General features: G+C 37.5%; 2 protein-coding genes across 3 annotated transcripts in view; both read right to left on the reverse strand.

Annotated features, from left to right (window-relative positions):
* Positions 1–5,838, reverse strand: part of LOC107660108 (transforming growth factor-beta receptor-associated protein 1 homolog) — a 16,394-nt gene extending 10,556 nt beyond the window's left edge. Inside the window, exons 1-3 of the mRNA XM_016449335.1 lie at positions 5,704–5,838; positions 3,700–4,401; positions 1,832–2,026 (exon numbers count right to left, since the gene is read on the reverse strand). Of these exons, the coding sequence (XP_016304821.1) occupies positions 1,832–2,026; positions 3,700–4,387 (883 nt within the window). The 5' untranslated portion in view covers positions 4,388–4,401; positions 5,704–5,838. The remainder of the gene's footprint in view (positions 1–1,831; positions 2,027–3,699; positions 4,402–5,703) is intronic.
* A 1,458-nt stretch (positions 5,839–7,296) lies between these two features.
* Positions 7,297–13,074, reverse strand: part of LOC107660110 (four and a half LIM domains protein 2) — an 11,817-nt gene continuing 6,039 nt past the window's right edge. Inside the window, exons 1-5 of one of the 2 annotated variants that reach the window (XM_016449338.1) lie at positions 11,862–12,106; positions 10,713–10,887; positions 9,496–9,665; positions 9,070–9,256; positions 7,297–7,912 (exon numbers count right to left, since the gene is read on the reverse strand). In XM_016449338.1, coding sequence (XP_016304824.1) covers positions 7,761–7,912; positions 9,070–9,256; positions 9,496–9,665; positions 10,713–10,887; positions 11,862–11,867 — 690 coding nt within the window. In that variant the 5' untranslated portion in view covers positions 11,868–12,106 and the 3' untranslated portion in view covers positions 7,297–7,760. Of the gene's footprint in view, positions 7,913–9,069; positions 9,257–9,495; positions 9,666–10,712; positions 10,949–11,861; positions 12,107–13,074 lie in introns of those variants that run through there. The other variant, XM_016449339.1, reaches the window with a different exon arrangement.

Consider the following 13,074-nt stretch of genomic DNA (forward strand, 5'->3'; position numbering starts at 1 on the left):
TATATATATATATATATATATATATACACACACTGTATATACACACATATACATATAGTGTGTGTGTGTGTGTGTGTGTGTGTATGTTCAAATCAGTGCCATTTCTGCTGTTTCTTTACAGTGTTTCCTAATGGATTTTGTTTCTGACCATTTTCTTCTGAAACACTGTTGTGGATATCTATCCTTAAATACATGTTATCATATAAACAAACAGTCAGAATGGTTTAGATTTTACTAACATTCCAAATTTGCATCTTTAAAATTGCTTATAAAAACAACACAACACATTAGCAGTTCTAAGCTCATTTTTAGCAATGGCATCATAACCTGCGATTCAACAAATGAGCCAATCATGTGAGCTGTCTGACTGATTCAGTTCGATGACACCTGGAATTGAGAATAACAGTCTAATTTGCTAACAATTTTGACTGAAGCAATAAAAAATAAACAAAAACAGTATGACTCGACATTTGGTAGTTTTACTGTAATCTGTGAAAGTGTTAGGTGAATGTGTATTTAAAAAAAAGAAAAGGCTGTGGCACAGATATTTAGCTCTGCTCAGTTTACATGTCCACGGCAAAAGGTTTTTTTTATTTTTTTAACTATAAGTTACCATAAATATTGCTTATTGTTATTTTTTTGTTTGTTTTTTTAATTGAAGCAAAATGACATTTCTTGGAACAGTATAATTTGTGTGAATTGTTATTTTGTTTTGCGAAATATACTTAAACATGCAGTACGGAAGATGTTTTTGGTAAAGCGTGTATGCGGTGAGGTTGCCGGTTTGTTAATTCTGACAGATTGTGCTATAACTAATGAGCAACATTATTCACACCATGGACCTTTCAAAAAGGCTGAGGAACCATCTGTTGTTAAAACAAAGAAACCTCTTTCAGAGAAGAGTTTACAAGCAAAAAGTTAAAGTCACAGAGTCCGTAATACAATTTGTATTAACATTGGACTGCGTTTCAGAGATGGCAACAACAAAGGATTTAAAAACAGAAATTACCTTTTTCTTGCTTGACAGGTAAGATGTCTAGCCAGCCACCATTACATTGAATGTTAGATATTGAAAGTTGGATATTGGTTTTACATTTTTTAGGTAATGAACACCTCTAACTATGGGTACCTCAAAGCATCATATTTATCCACACTGAAAATCTGAGCTGAAACCCAACTCGCAGACTAAATAACTGATTGGAAATGTTCTGCATACATCAGAGAGAAGTCACACTTTTCACCCCAAAGAATGAAGAGAGCATGACTTTCTTGACGGTGAATGTGAATATGCTATAAATAGTCTATAAATAGTTTATGTTTCTACTAAAGGTCCAGTCTAGGGCTGCACGATAAATCGCATGCGATATTTAACGCGCATCTTATCAGTAAAGCCGGTTCTGTAATCAGCGGTAAATCTCCATCACCTGTGGGCTTTCACATTGAGCAGCATTAACTACACAGAGCCGTTGTTCACTGACGAGCAGCGCAAAAAATCGCGTGAATATGGACGTGGTTTTGCGCAACTCGTCAGTGAACAACGGCTCTGTGTAGTTAATGCTGCTCAATGTGAAAGCCCACAGGTGATGGAGATTTACCGCTGATTACAGAACCGGCTTTACTGATAAGATGCGCGTTAAATATCGCATGCGATTTATCGTGCAGCCCTAGTCCAGTCTAATTGTCAGTAAATCTTTTCTGACTCTGGAATGCTGGAAAGACACATTTTGATGACTGACTACATACCAAATAGGTACACTGTACCTAAATGTAACCAGTACCAACAATTAATAGAGTGTAAGGGTGAAATACATGTATGGGACATCACTCCTACCTTCAAAATCCTGTAGAAGGTGTCCATCTCTGAATGACAGAGTCTGTTTGAGCTGCTGGTCCAACATGCTGTGAACTGTCACAAAGCCTTCATCCAGTGCGACCACATATGGGAAACACACAGCCGCCGCAATCACGCTCTCTGACCAGCTGACCGGAGCACGCTGAGATATGCCCTCTGCGTTAGCAAACATCCCTGAGAGATAAAGATACAGAGAGATGCATGACTCATCTCGAACGATCGCCATGACGACAGTCACAGCCGAGAAGACAGATTCTTATCTCAGGTGGGGTGCAGCTAAAATTATAATAAAAATGACAAACAAACAAATAATAGATGCATTCACCATAGAAAACAATTCATGATGCAGAGTCCTCAGGGACAAATGAAGAAGTATTTCCTTCTCAAATGCACTAGTGCGAATAAGGTTTTCTCGCTCAGACCTCAAACACTATATTCCAAAGTACAAAAGGGGGAAAAAAAAGTAATATTGGCTTGCATCTCTTGCAGGGAATGACATAGTTCTGCACAGGCCCCTCCCACGATAGTTGATTGACAAGGCCGTCTTACCTTAGACCCGCCCTGAGTGAGCTTGAGCTGTACGCCATTGTGTCGACTCAGGGGAAGACAAGAATGTCTCCTAAGCGATTGAGATGTTTTGTTGTTGGATGTAATAATGAACATAGCAGTCGTCATTTACTCCCGACATCTGAGCCGCTGAAGACGTTACTTTCGTTTTTGAAGGGAATGCGCCGATCCTGATCTGCCTAATTGCGTTTAAGTTCGCGTGAATCATTCATGATCCAGCTTCATCTACAGAAGAAGTGAGTATAAGGGTTTTTTATGAATCTTTGCAAATCGCCTTTCCTAATATGTGCTAGTTAGCCAGTTTCGCGGCTGAAGTTTACAGTCTGGTCGTCACCCCACGGAAGAGAGGGGCGGGGTGAGCAGAGCTCATTAGCATTTAAAGCAACATGGATTAGAACAGCATGATTTCGATTCTGATTTTGACAGGGTAAAAAGGGTGTTTTTTTACAATACCATTGAGAAATTTTAACGAATGTATGTTATAGACTTTTCATTAAGACCCTAAAGAATCATATCAACTTGTGGAAAATGGGCATCCGATGACCCCTTTAAAATATTTTACTTGTGTTGAAAAAGCTGGTTGCTAACAAGTGGCTAAACGGGGGTAACATCACACAAAACAGGTAAACTCATCTACTCACGAATCACGCTCTTGCAAACGATTCTAACTCAACTTTCTGGGAAAATGTATCTTTCTTTCTTTCTTTCTTTATTTGAAATAGAGACTTAAAGAGTTGTCGGAAGCTTAATGGTGGTGATGTTAGTCATGCAACCGTAGTGTAGTTCGTTTACAGCTTACGTTTAGCTTTTTACTTCAAGTGATTGTTATTAGGTTTAAAAACTCATTAAAGTTGTGTTTATTTGTAAAGATAATCATGATGAACAAAACTGGTAAGAATCAAGCTTCCTACAACAAAAGTCATCACTGCAGCACTCTATTGACAGCAAAATCTATTTTTATTTTTTACTATAAACGTATTTCAGAATGAAACTTAATATTTATCCAAGTGCATATTTTTCATTTATATTAATATCTCCTAAACCATAACACTTATGACAGCAAAGAAATAAAATCCAATCTAAATATTCAGCCACAGATCTGACTGAAACCCACCAAATTTGCTGAAGGTCCTCTGAAAATCATTTGATGACTCAGATGTTTCAAGGAAAATAAAAACCTCATGCTGGCGCAAGCTTACTGCATGTTAAAATGTGAATAAACAGAAAAAAATGTAAATGTGCACGTACTGATCAATGCCATTTTTGGTCATTTAACTCACCAAGCCCGCCTGGAGCAGCCAGGAGAAACTCTTCCCGGCCAATCCTCTTAACAATGGGTTTCCTTTCTTCACAGTCGTAAGGGAACAGGTCCTGAGAGGCTCCTGTGCTGTAGTTGAGAATCATATACTGCGTGGACAGAGCTAGACAGATATTGTATCCGTCCAGGCTCAGGGCACAGGGCTGCTCTGGTGTGGTCACTTCCTTTAACATCTGCACTCTGTCCTCATGGACCGTACAGATCTGGACGGCCCGTCTGCGTGCCAAAACCACTGCCATTTCCACACAGAACGCGTCCCCCTTCACTGGATTCTCATTGATGCAAAACGCAGTCACACCTTTGAGCTTTGTGCCCCCGGTGGGCAAAGGCTCCAGAGTAACCATGTCCACAACAGTGATGGTTGAGTCACAGAGGACGATTAGACGTTCTAAAGCAGAGGCAGCCTTCAGCTCTGCCACTGGCTTCTTCAGGCCCAGGTATTTGTGGAGGAGCTTCTGGGCATTGTAGGCCAGCTTACCTTTGGATGTAGTGCGCTCCTCTAGTAGGAAGTGATGGATGAAGCAGTCATTGGTGCCAAGGTACAGATGTACGCCGCAGCACTCGATGCATTCGATGTTTATCCGCAGCTTTTCGCCCATCACTTGTTCCCGCTCCACGGCGGGAACCAGCTCAAAAGCTTTCACGCTCATAATGCCGCCCACATCTACAGAGACAGAGAGAGAGAGAGAAAAAGACCAAGTTTAGACAAAGTCAAAGTCTAAGTTTAGACTTGTACTGACAAGTATGAGCTATATAATAAAGAATATTATAAAGACACAATTTCATTAATAATACTACTACTACTACTAATAATAATAATAATAAATAACAAAATATTATACACATTAAAAAGACAATATTATTGCTGTACACAGTATTGCTGTACAAGTCTAAACTAAAGGTTTATAACAATAATAATAATAATAAATGCTCTATAATATTGATTATATTTGTTGTCAGGGCAAGTCTAAATTGAAGGTTTTGTTTCCGTTTTCTCTCTCTTGCTGTAGATGTGGCAAGACAGAGAAATGGAAACAAAACCTTCAGTTTAGACTGGCAACAAATGTGTGCAAAACTGTGCTACAAAGGATATTATAAAGACATTAATAAAAATTTAAATAATATAGACATTATTAGGGCAAACAATATAATGAATATTTCCTTTTCTGTCTTGCTGTACAAGTCTAAATTAAACGTTTTGCTATTATTATCACAGCTTTTGTTATTAACATGATGTCTTTATACGTGTCTCTTCACATTTGTTGTTAGTGTAAGTCTAAACTAAAGATTTAGTTTCTGTTTTTGCCAAGATGTGGCAAGAGAGAGAAAACAGAAACAAAACCTTCATTTAGACTTGCACTGACAACAAATATGAGCAATATTGTAAACAGAAACGCAAAAAGGGCTTATTAATGTCACTTATTGGTATAATTTATCATAACAGCATATTCTAAAGCAATAAATCACAGCTCTCTGACAGTCAAGCATAAAAACAGGTGCCTGTCAGTGGTTTGTATTACACAGGTGCATTACAAATCTGTCCCATCAACTTTAAATACAAAACGCAAAAGGATATTTTAGTAATAGAAAGTTGTTTGCGAGGTAAATTTCTGTCAACTCAGTCGCCAGACTACGCTAGCAAAACCATATCATTTCATTCCTCTTTTAAGCACCAGTACCTGCTTCACGTCCACAAGCCCAGTATGAGCATTTATATGAACGACAGACAGAAGTGATTTGATTACGGGTGATCATGAGAGTCTATGGCTGTATTTCAATACCTAGTTGAGGTGCCTAAAAATCATTTTTGGGTTTTCGAATATGCACCTATTATGCCATAAAAGCTGTGCTGGTCGACAGTTCGCTAGGTTTTAGACAGCCTACGTGTCTCATAGTGTTTATGTCTGTGTGTTGCGGCATGCAGAGAGCGCAGGTGATGTTAAAGAAAGCCGAGCGCATATCGTACCCCAGCCGTGGTCAGTGCTGTCCTGATTTGAGAGATGGCAGCGTTTCACGGCCTGCCCGTTTCATTCATGCGCCCCACTCCACCTCCCTCTCTCGCTCTCTCTCCCTGCGGTAACGCTTCCTGTTTCTCCGCCGAAATACATCCGGCCACGTGATGAGGGTGGGCTCTAGCTTTCTTATTTGAAAGCATTTATAATAAATGTAGTTTTAGCATTAATGTCGTTAAAACTGAAAAAAGAAAAATCTTTCATCTTTAAAAATCTTAAAAAAATTACTCATAGAGCTTCGTCGGAATGTTAGATTTGTACGTTTGTAGTCCTATAAGTACGTCAGCATTTTCGAGTTATGGGCTTCTTCAGGTTTTCCAAATATTATTATTATTATTATTATTGATTTACGGTTTTTGGATGCACATTTTATATTACAACATAATATACATACAATCGTACATCAGCCAAGGGAATTTTTGTTGTTGTTGTTGTTGTTTTGGTAACAAGTCACTACGGACAACAGCTACAAAGGCGTGAGTTTACGCGATTGAGGAATCGTACAACTTGAATTTCTGCATATAACACATTTTACCACAAGAGGGAGTCATAAGCCAATTTCTTCCCCAGTTACCCAGTTTTAACGGTTCATGAGGATCTAACGTTATGATCCAACATCTGACGACAACATCGTCGTACATTACTGCTAAATTGTTTATTTATTTGTTTGTTTAAACAAGGCTAATCACAAAACTGTTAAATAATAATAATAATAATATATGGGTAAGGGTGGAAACATATCTTAATAATTTCACCAGCCAAAGTAATCTCATTATTATAAGGAATAGGCCAGAACAGGTCAGAATAGGCATCAATACTAGCAAGTATTGCCAGGGTCTGGGAAATAAATACACATTATAATAATATTACTAATTAATATGATCTATGATTTTTTTCCCATAGAATAAAATTAACCCCTAGTAAGATTTGAGTTGAATAAACATAAATCAAACATAGCGTTAGTTCTGGCAGGTCACGTTAGTCAAGCTCGCATCAGCTGACTCTCAGCTGATCCCCATCAACCTATGGGAATACACACCTATCTAAGCATTCATATATAAGGTCCCTCAGTATAATCAGCAGTTTTCGCATTGCTCAATAGCTAATTACCCTCCTCCATCCCCAACTCCTCCTCTGTCAGTCGGGATTCAGTCTTCTGATTCTCCTTGAATCAGACTAATTCTAAAATGTGTACATAAAATGATTGAACTTTAACAATATCTGCAATACATTTGTTAGTTCTGTTCTGTTTACCCTGAACCTGTTCTGTTTACCCTGAATAACCCCCTATTGCAGCTCTCCCTGCTCTCAGCCATGCTAGGCTGCATGGAAGCACAGGGAGTTCTTGCCCAGAACAGAACCATACCGCCAGTCCAAACTGTATGCTAATTGTCAATCATCTTTGATGATAGTGGTCCTGACAGAAATTGCTTTTAATAAGCTACAGAGACAGATGCATGATGACATGCTGTTTTAGATTTCACTGAAAGATAAGAAAGAACAGCTGAGGCATATTTAGAGTAAATGCATTGAATGCAAGTCATTTTTTTATTATAGTGATCTCCTATAAGCAGTACTGAGCCTTTTTCATTCAGAAGTTTATTATGAGCGACAGCAAATTCTTCACACAGACTATAAATGACAAATAATGATTGAGGAGTCAAAAGCAAATGTTAGTCACAAAAAAAAAGGTAAAATAGGCAATTATACTATAAAATGTAACATTCATTGTACCTTATGGTTCTATATTTAAAATGAAAATAATAATTTTCACACTACATATGTTTCTTTTGGTTTGGCTATAGTTTAAACCCTGACCACAAAAACATGACACAATATTATAATAATAGGCCTTGGCATGCACAGGCCCCTTTAAAGTTAATTATCTAAAGAAAGCTTTTATTAGACAAATATATTACCCTCTTTAAAAGCTTTGATTGCTATTTAACTCTAATAATAAATGTTATTTAATATAATAAAATGTTAGGAATTGCAGTGCTATGCTGTCTGATCAGATGTCTTTGCCACAGTCAGGACACAGGATGTCATCTCTCTCCGTCAGGAAGCCACGGCCCACCAGGGACACCAAACACTTCTTGCAGTTAAAGCAGTCATTGTGCCACTGTCTCTCTTCAAAGGAGATGTATTTGGTGCCTCCCAGACCTGCAAAGAATATAACAAATAACAAAGCTCATGATCACTATAGCAATAATATCATGGGAAATATGATTATTATTTGCTAAAGTGTGGACAAGAAGATTGCTGTGAGACTCATACAGGTCCTGAGGTCAGAAAGGCACAATTTCAACACCAAAATAATCCTATAATTTTTTTCCCTCAACCTTATGTCATTCCAAACCTGTAGGACTATCTATTTTTTTCATGATACACAAAAGGTGAATTTTGAAAAAAATATCTTGGATTTTTTTTTCAATGTAATAACCATTAATTAGAATTAGGCTGTCAAAAGCTCTAAAATGACAAAAAGCACAATAGAAATATCATAAAAGTGATAGAAGTGATAGACAATTTTTATCTGATTTTTACATGATCACAATTGTATGGCTTCAGAACACCAGAAATATAGCACAAAGTTTCATACGGACTTCTTTTATAATAACTTCATAGTGCTTTTATGTCAGTTTTGAGTTTTATAGTCCCAATCCTGATTCACATTCACTGAAAAAAGTGGCCAAAAAAATAAATAAATAAATAGAATTTTGAAAAAAATATCTTGGATTTTTTTTTCAATGTAATAACCATTAATTAGAATTAGGCTGTCAAAAGCTCTAAAATGACAAAAAGCACAATAGAAATATCATAAAAGTGATAGAAGTGATAGACAATTTTTATCTGATTTTTACATGATCACAATTGTATGGCTTCAGAACACCAGAAATATAGCACAAAGTTTCATACGGACTTCTTTTATAATAACTTCATAGTGCTTTTATGTCAGTTTTGAGTTTTATAGTCCCAATCCTGATTCACATTCACTGAAAAAAGTGGCCAAAAAAAATAAATAAATAAATAGTAATAATGCTAATAACAATAATAATAATAATAATGTTTTTTGTAATAAAGAAATTAAGTCTTGGATTCAATCAACAACTGACGGATAAAAAACAAATCCCTGCCCAACATTTTTATCTTTTTTGATAATCTGTTTCACTCAGATATACGTCACAATACAGAAGGAAAGGATCTGTCACTATTCTCTTTCATCACAACTTAATTTAAAAAGATATTAATTGTGTTTATACTGGCCTGATAAGCACCTTCCAAAGATAAGGAGATGTAAATGTGTTGGTTGCTCATACCACTAATAGGGGTTGTGCATTCAGCACACTTCTTGGCATACAAATTGCAGAAGCAGTTGAGGCAATAGGGAAAGTCATCACGAGAGGTGAAGCGCTGGCCAGACAGCTGCTCCTTACAGCCAGTACACAAGAAGCAGTCCTTATGCCATGGCTGGTCATGGTAGGTCACACCCCCAGTGGTGACTGGCTGAGAAGAAATGATAAAGGTGTGATGTCATATAATATGTTTTTCTTCAAAGCAAAATGTTGCATTCCAGCTGTTCTTACACTCTAAAAAATGCTGGGTTAAATACAACCCAGTGCTGGGTAAAATAGGGACAAACCCAGCAATTGCATTTTTAAATTAACTTTTTAACCCAACAGTTGGGTTAGTCCATATTTACCCAGCACTGGGTTGTATTTAACCCAGCATTTTTTAGAGTGTACCTTCTTGCAGTGTACACACTGCAGTGCAAATTGCTTCTCATAGCAGGGCACGCAGTAGTTATTATTGTCCTTAGGAATGAAGCTCTTGGTTCCAATAGGCTGCTGACAGCGCTGGCAGGTAAAGCAGGTCTCATGCCAGCTGTTCCCCTTGTGCTCCATCTTCCTGGAGCCTGAGAGAAATATAGAAAAATGCAGACAGGCAAACAAATATCCCATTACTTGGCTGGATAATAGAGATGATTGATTATAGCCTATTTATTAAAGGGTTAGTTTACCCAAAAATTTTAATTCGACATTCAGTTACTGGGAAAGTTTGTATTTACCTTTTCTGCATTAAATTCAACATGGTTTTTAACTCTACACCTACAAAATGATGAAGTGTGTTTTTGCTTTTATATGTTTATTAATTTTATGAAGGGCTGTAAATTTAATCGTGATATAGTCTATCATAATAGTACAATACTATGCTATTTTGTACTGTACATGCAAATTGTAAATGCAAATCGTTTCTCACTAACATGCACCCAACTGTCCCTCCATTGAAAGAAAGTCCATTCCACCAAAACTTTGAAACTTAAAGTTAAAGACATTGTGAAAGATATCCAATGAGCTTTGCTCATTCCAAGCATGTTTGAGCCTCTGCAATAACCAATAAGGTTTGTTCTTGCACGTCAAGCACAACAGTTGAGCTGCCACTGATCATGTTTGTTGTGCTCGATGAGTGTTGATTAATGTGTATATGGGAATAAAAGCCTATATTAAAGCTGTTTATCATAAAATGTGATTGTTTCTCTTCAGAAGATTTGGACTAAACCATTCAATATGAATTTTACAATGTCTTTATGAACATTTTGAAGAGCCAAAGTTTTGGTGGAATGGACATTCAATGAAGAAACAGAAATCTCTCAGGTTTCATTAAAAATATCTCAATTTGTGTTTCGAAGATGAATAAAAGTCTTATGGGTTTGGAATGGCATGAGGGTGCGTAAGTGATGACAAAAGTAAGTAAATGACTTCCCTTTTTTTGGTGAACTATTTCTTTAAATGGATTCATTCAGTTTCTCAGCTCTCCTATAGTAAAGTTAATTATTGCTATTATGTCATTAGCTGCTGTCCAACACTACAACTGTGTCATTGTGATAAACCTTACATTAATGTATCATTCAGGTTTCTGAAGTGAATGTGTGAAGAACAGATTAAGCAAATGTTTCACTTACCTGGCATGATTGTCTTCTTGCACTCAAAACATTTCGAGGAATACTCATTGGAGTAACACTCAGTACATAGTAGCTGCTCATCTTTGGTGGAGAACGGCTTGTCCACCAAGGAACGGTGACATTTGAAGCAGTGGAAGCAGTCATCATGCCAGTGACGGTCCTTGTAAGACAAATCCTGAGGACAAACGCATACAGGTAAGGACAATTCGAACCTACATTGTCTCACATGCATTAAACTTGGGTTTAAGGGAGAGTGTGCTTGGCCTCAGTGCTCTTTTTTAAGCCTTTGAACAGCTAATTAGGGAGAGCGGGAGGGTAAGGGTTCCTCAATGTCAGCTTCACAGCAGATCACTCGCCAATGAGAGCCGCAGGTGCTGGTGCCTGCGACCAATCGCAGTGTGATCTGTCGATCGGAGTATGTTAGTGAGAGTCTGTCCTGGGCTGTGAGCACACATTGCCTCAGGATGAGTGTATGACACCAGTGCTTTAATTATCCTCCATTTTGGAGAGAGAGAGTGTGTGCTTGTTAAATTGCTGGCCCAAGGTGCTATGAGGTCATTCTGATTGCCTGGGACCAGGGTGGGGAGCAGCAGCGAACTGGGCCAAGGACAGGCCACACAGATGTGGCCCCACCCCAGGCCTGTCCTCCAGACCGGTGACAGCCTCCTCATAAGGACTAATGACCATATGTGACACTAATGACAGAAAGTCACGGAAGCACCACTCATCTATAGCAAGGGCTGGGAATGTACTTCTAAAGTAACATTGTCACTATATGGTTCTTGTATATCATCTATAACATTCACTATAATACACTATTATTTGGTATTTTTATTTTTATCATGAAACATTGTCTTTAGGGCATTACTATGCTGTGGCTAAAGTGTTCTGAGAGGCTTTTAGCACTGTGCTATGCTGTTGCTAGGGTGTTTTCTATTTTGATCCCTCCTCATTTAATGCAAGTGGTGGGATTTTTCACCTGTTTTATCAGCTGCAATGAAAAAAAAATCATAAATTCAATGCAATAGCACACTTCCTCTCAACAAGCTGCACAACTTGTGGTATAAATGACCTCTATAGCACAGGCCGGAAGAATAGTTTAAAGGGATAGTTTACCCCAAAATGAACATGTTGCTGTTATTTCCTCACCTTCATCAGTTGGTTCCATTCCTGTCATTCCAAACCCATAAGACTTCCACACACACTTATCGTTTTTGTTCATCCATTGAAAGCCACGCAACCAAAATGTTCATGCTTCAAAAAGTGCAAAAAGACATCATAACACAGTCCATTTTTACCCTATTTACCCCTAAAGGAGCATATTTTTACCTTAAAGGTACACAAAAAGTGTACATATTAGTTCCCAAGTGGTACATATTAGTAGTACACCAGTGACAACTTTTGTACCTTTTTTCTGAGAGTGTACAGTAGTTCAATAGTAATAGTAATGCTTGCCTTTACAATAACTTTACAGAATTTATTCTGTAATCTACATACACTAATATATTTTTAACATTTAAAGCTGTACAGTGATGTTGTGCATTGTTAGTTCACTGTCTAATGAATTAACTAATGATAACAAATTGAACAATAATGTAAAGGGTACTTATTATAATACAAGTAAAAAAAATGTATGATGAAATGACAATGTCAATGTAAAATTACATAATTTTATCTGTAATGTTTATAGTAAGTAAAGGTTATAAAAAGTTTAAATTTGTCTTTGAAATGGCAGTGGAGGTCTGTGTGTCCATCACCAAGGTGAATGAGTGCAGGTAATTCCACAAAAGCTCATCTGGTCTCTTTATTTGGTTTTGGACTCACTCCCCAGCACTGATTTCCTGCTGGGTTCAGTCCAGAGTGCAAGAGCTGGCATTCATTCTCCACGATTCCCCACCTCTCTCCTGGTGATCCTCCTCAGCTTTCAGAGGGTCACACAAAGCTCCAAATCATTGTGTACAGTGTTACTAAATAAAAATTGTCAAATAGTTAGCGCTCAGACCATCTCAATCTGTATAATGAGTTCTGAGTAATATGGTGCAGTCTGCTGGAACTGTCATTCAAATGGAAGTATGGGAAAAGTGCATATGTCTAGATATTTCCTGCTATTTAAAGCGATAGTTCACCCAAAAATTTAAATTTGATGTTTATCTGCTTACCCCCAGGGCATCCAAGATGTAGGTGACTTTGTTTCTTCAGTAGAACACATTTGATGATTTTTAAAGGGGTCATATGATGCGATTTCAAGTTTTCCTTTCTCTTTGGAGTGTTACAAGCTGTTCGTGAATAGATAAGATCCCTGAAGTTGCAAAGACTAAAGTCTCAAAACCAAAGAGATATTCTTTATCAAAGTTAAGACTCT

This window comes from Sinocyclocheilus anshuiensis, unplaced genomic scaffold (assembly GCF_001515605.1).
Source record: "Sinocyclocheilus anshuiensis isolate Anshui unplaced genomic scaffold, SAMN03320099.WGS_v1.1 scaffold55, whole genome shotgun sequence".
Classification (NCBI taxonomy): Eukaryota; Metazoa; Chordata; class Actinopteri; order Cypriniformes; family Cyprinidae; genus Sinocyclocheilus; species Sinocyclocheilus anshuiensis.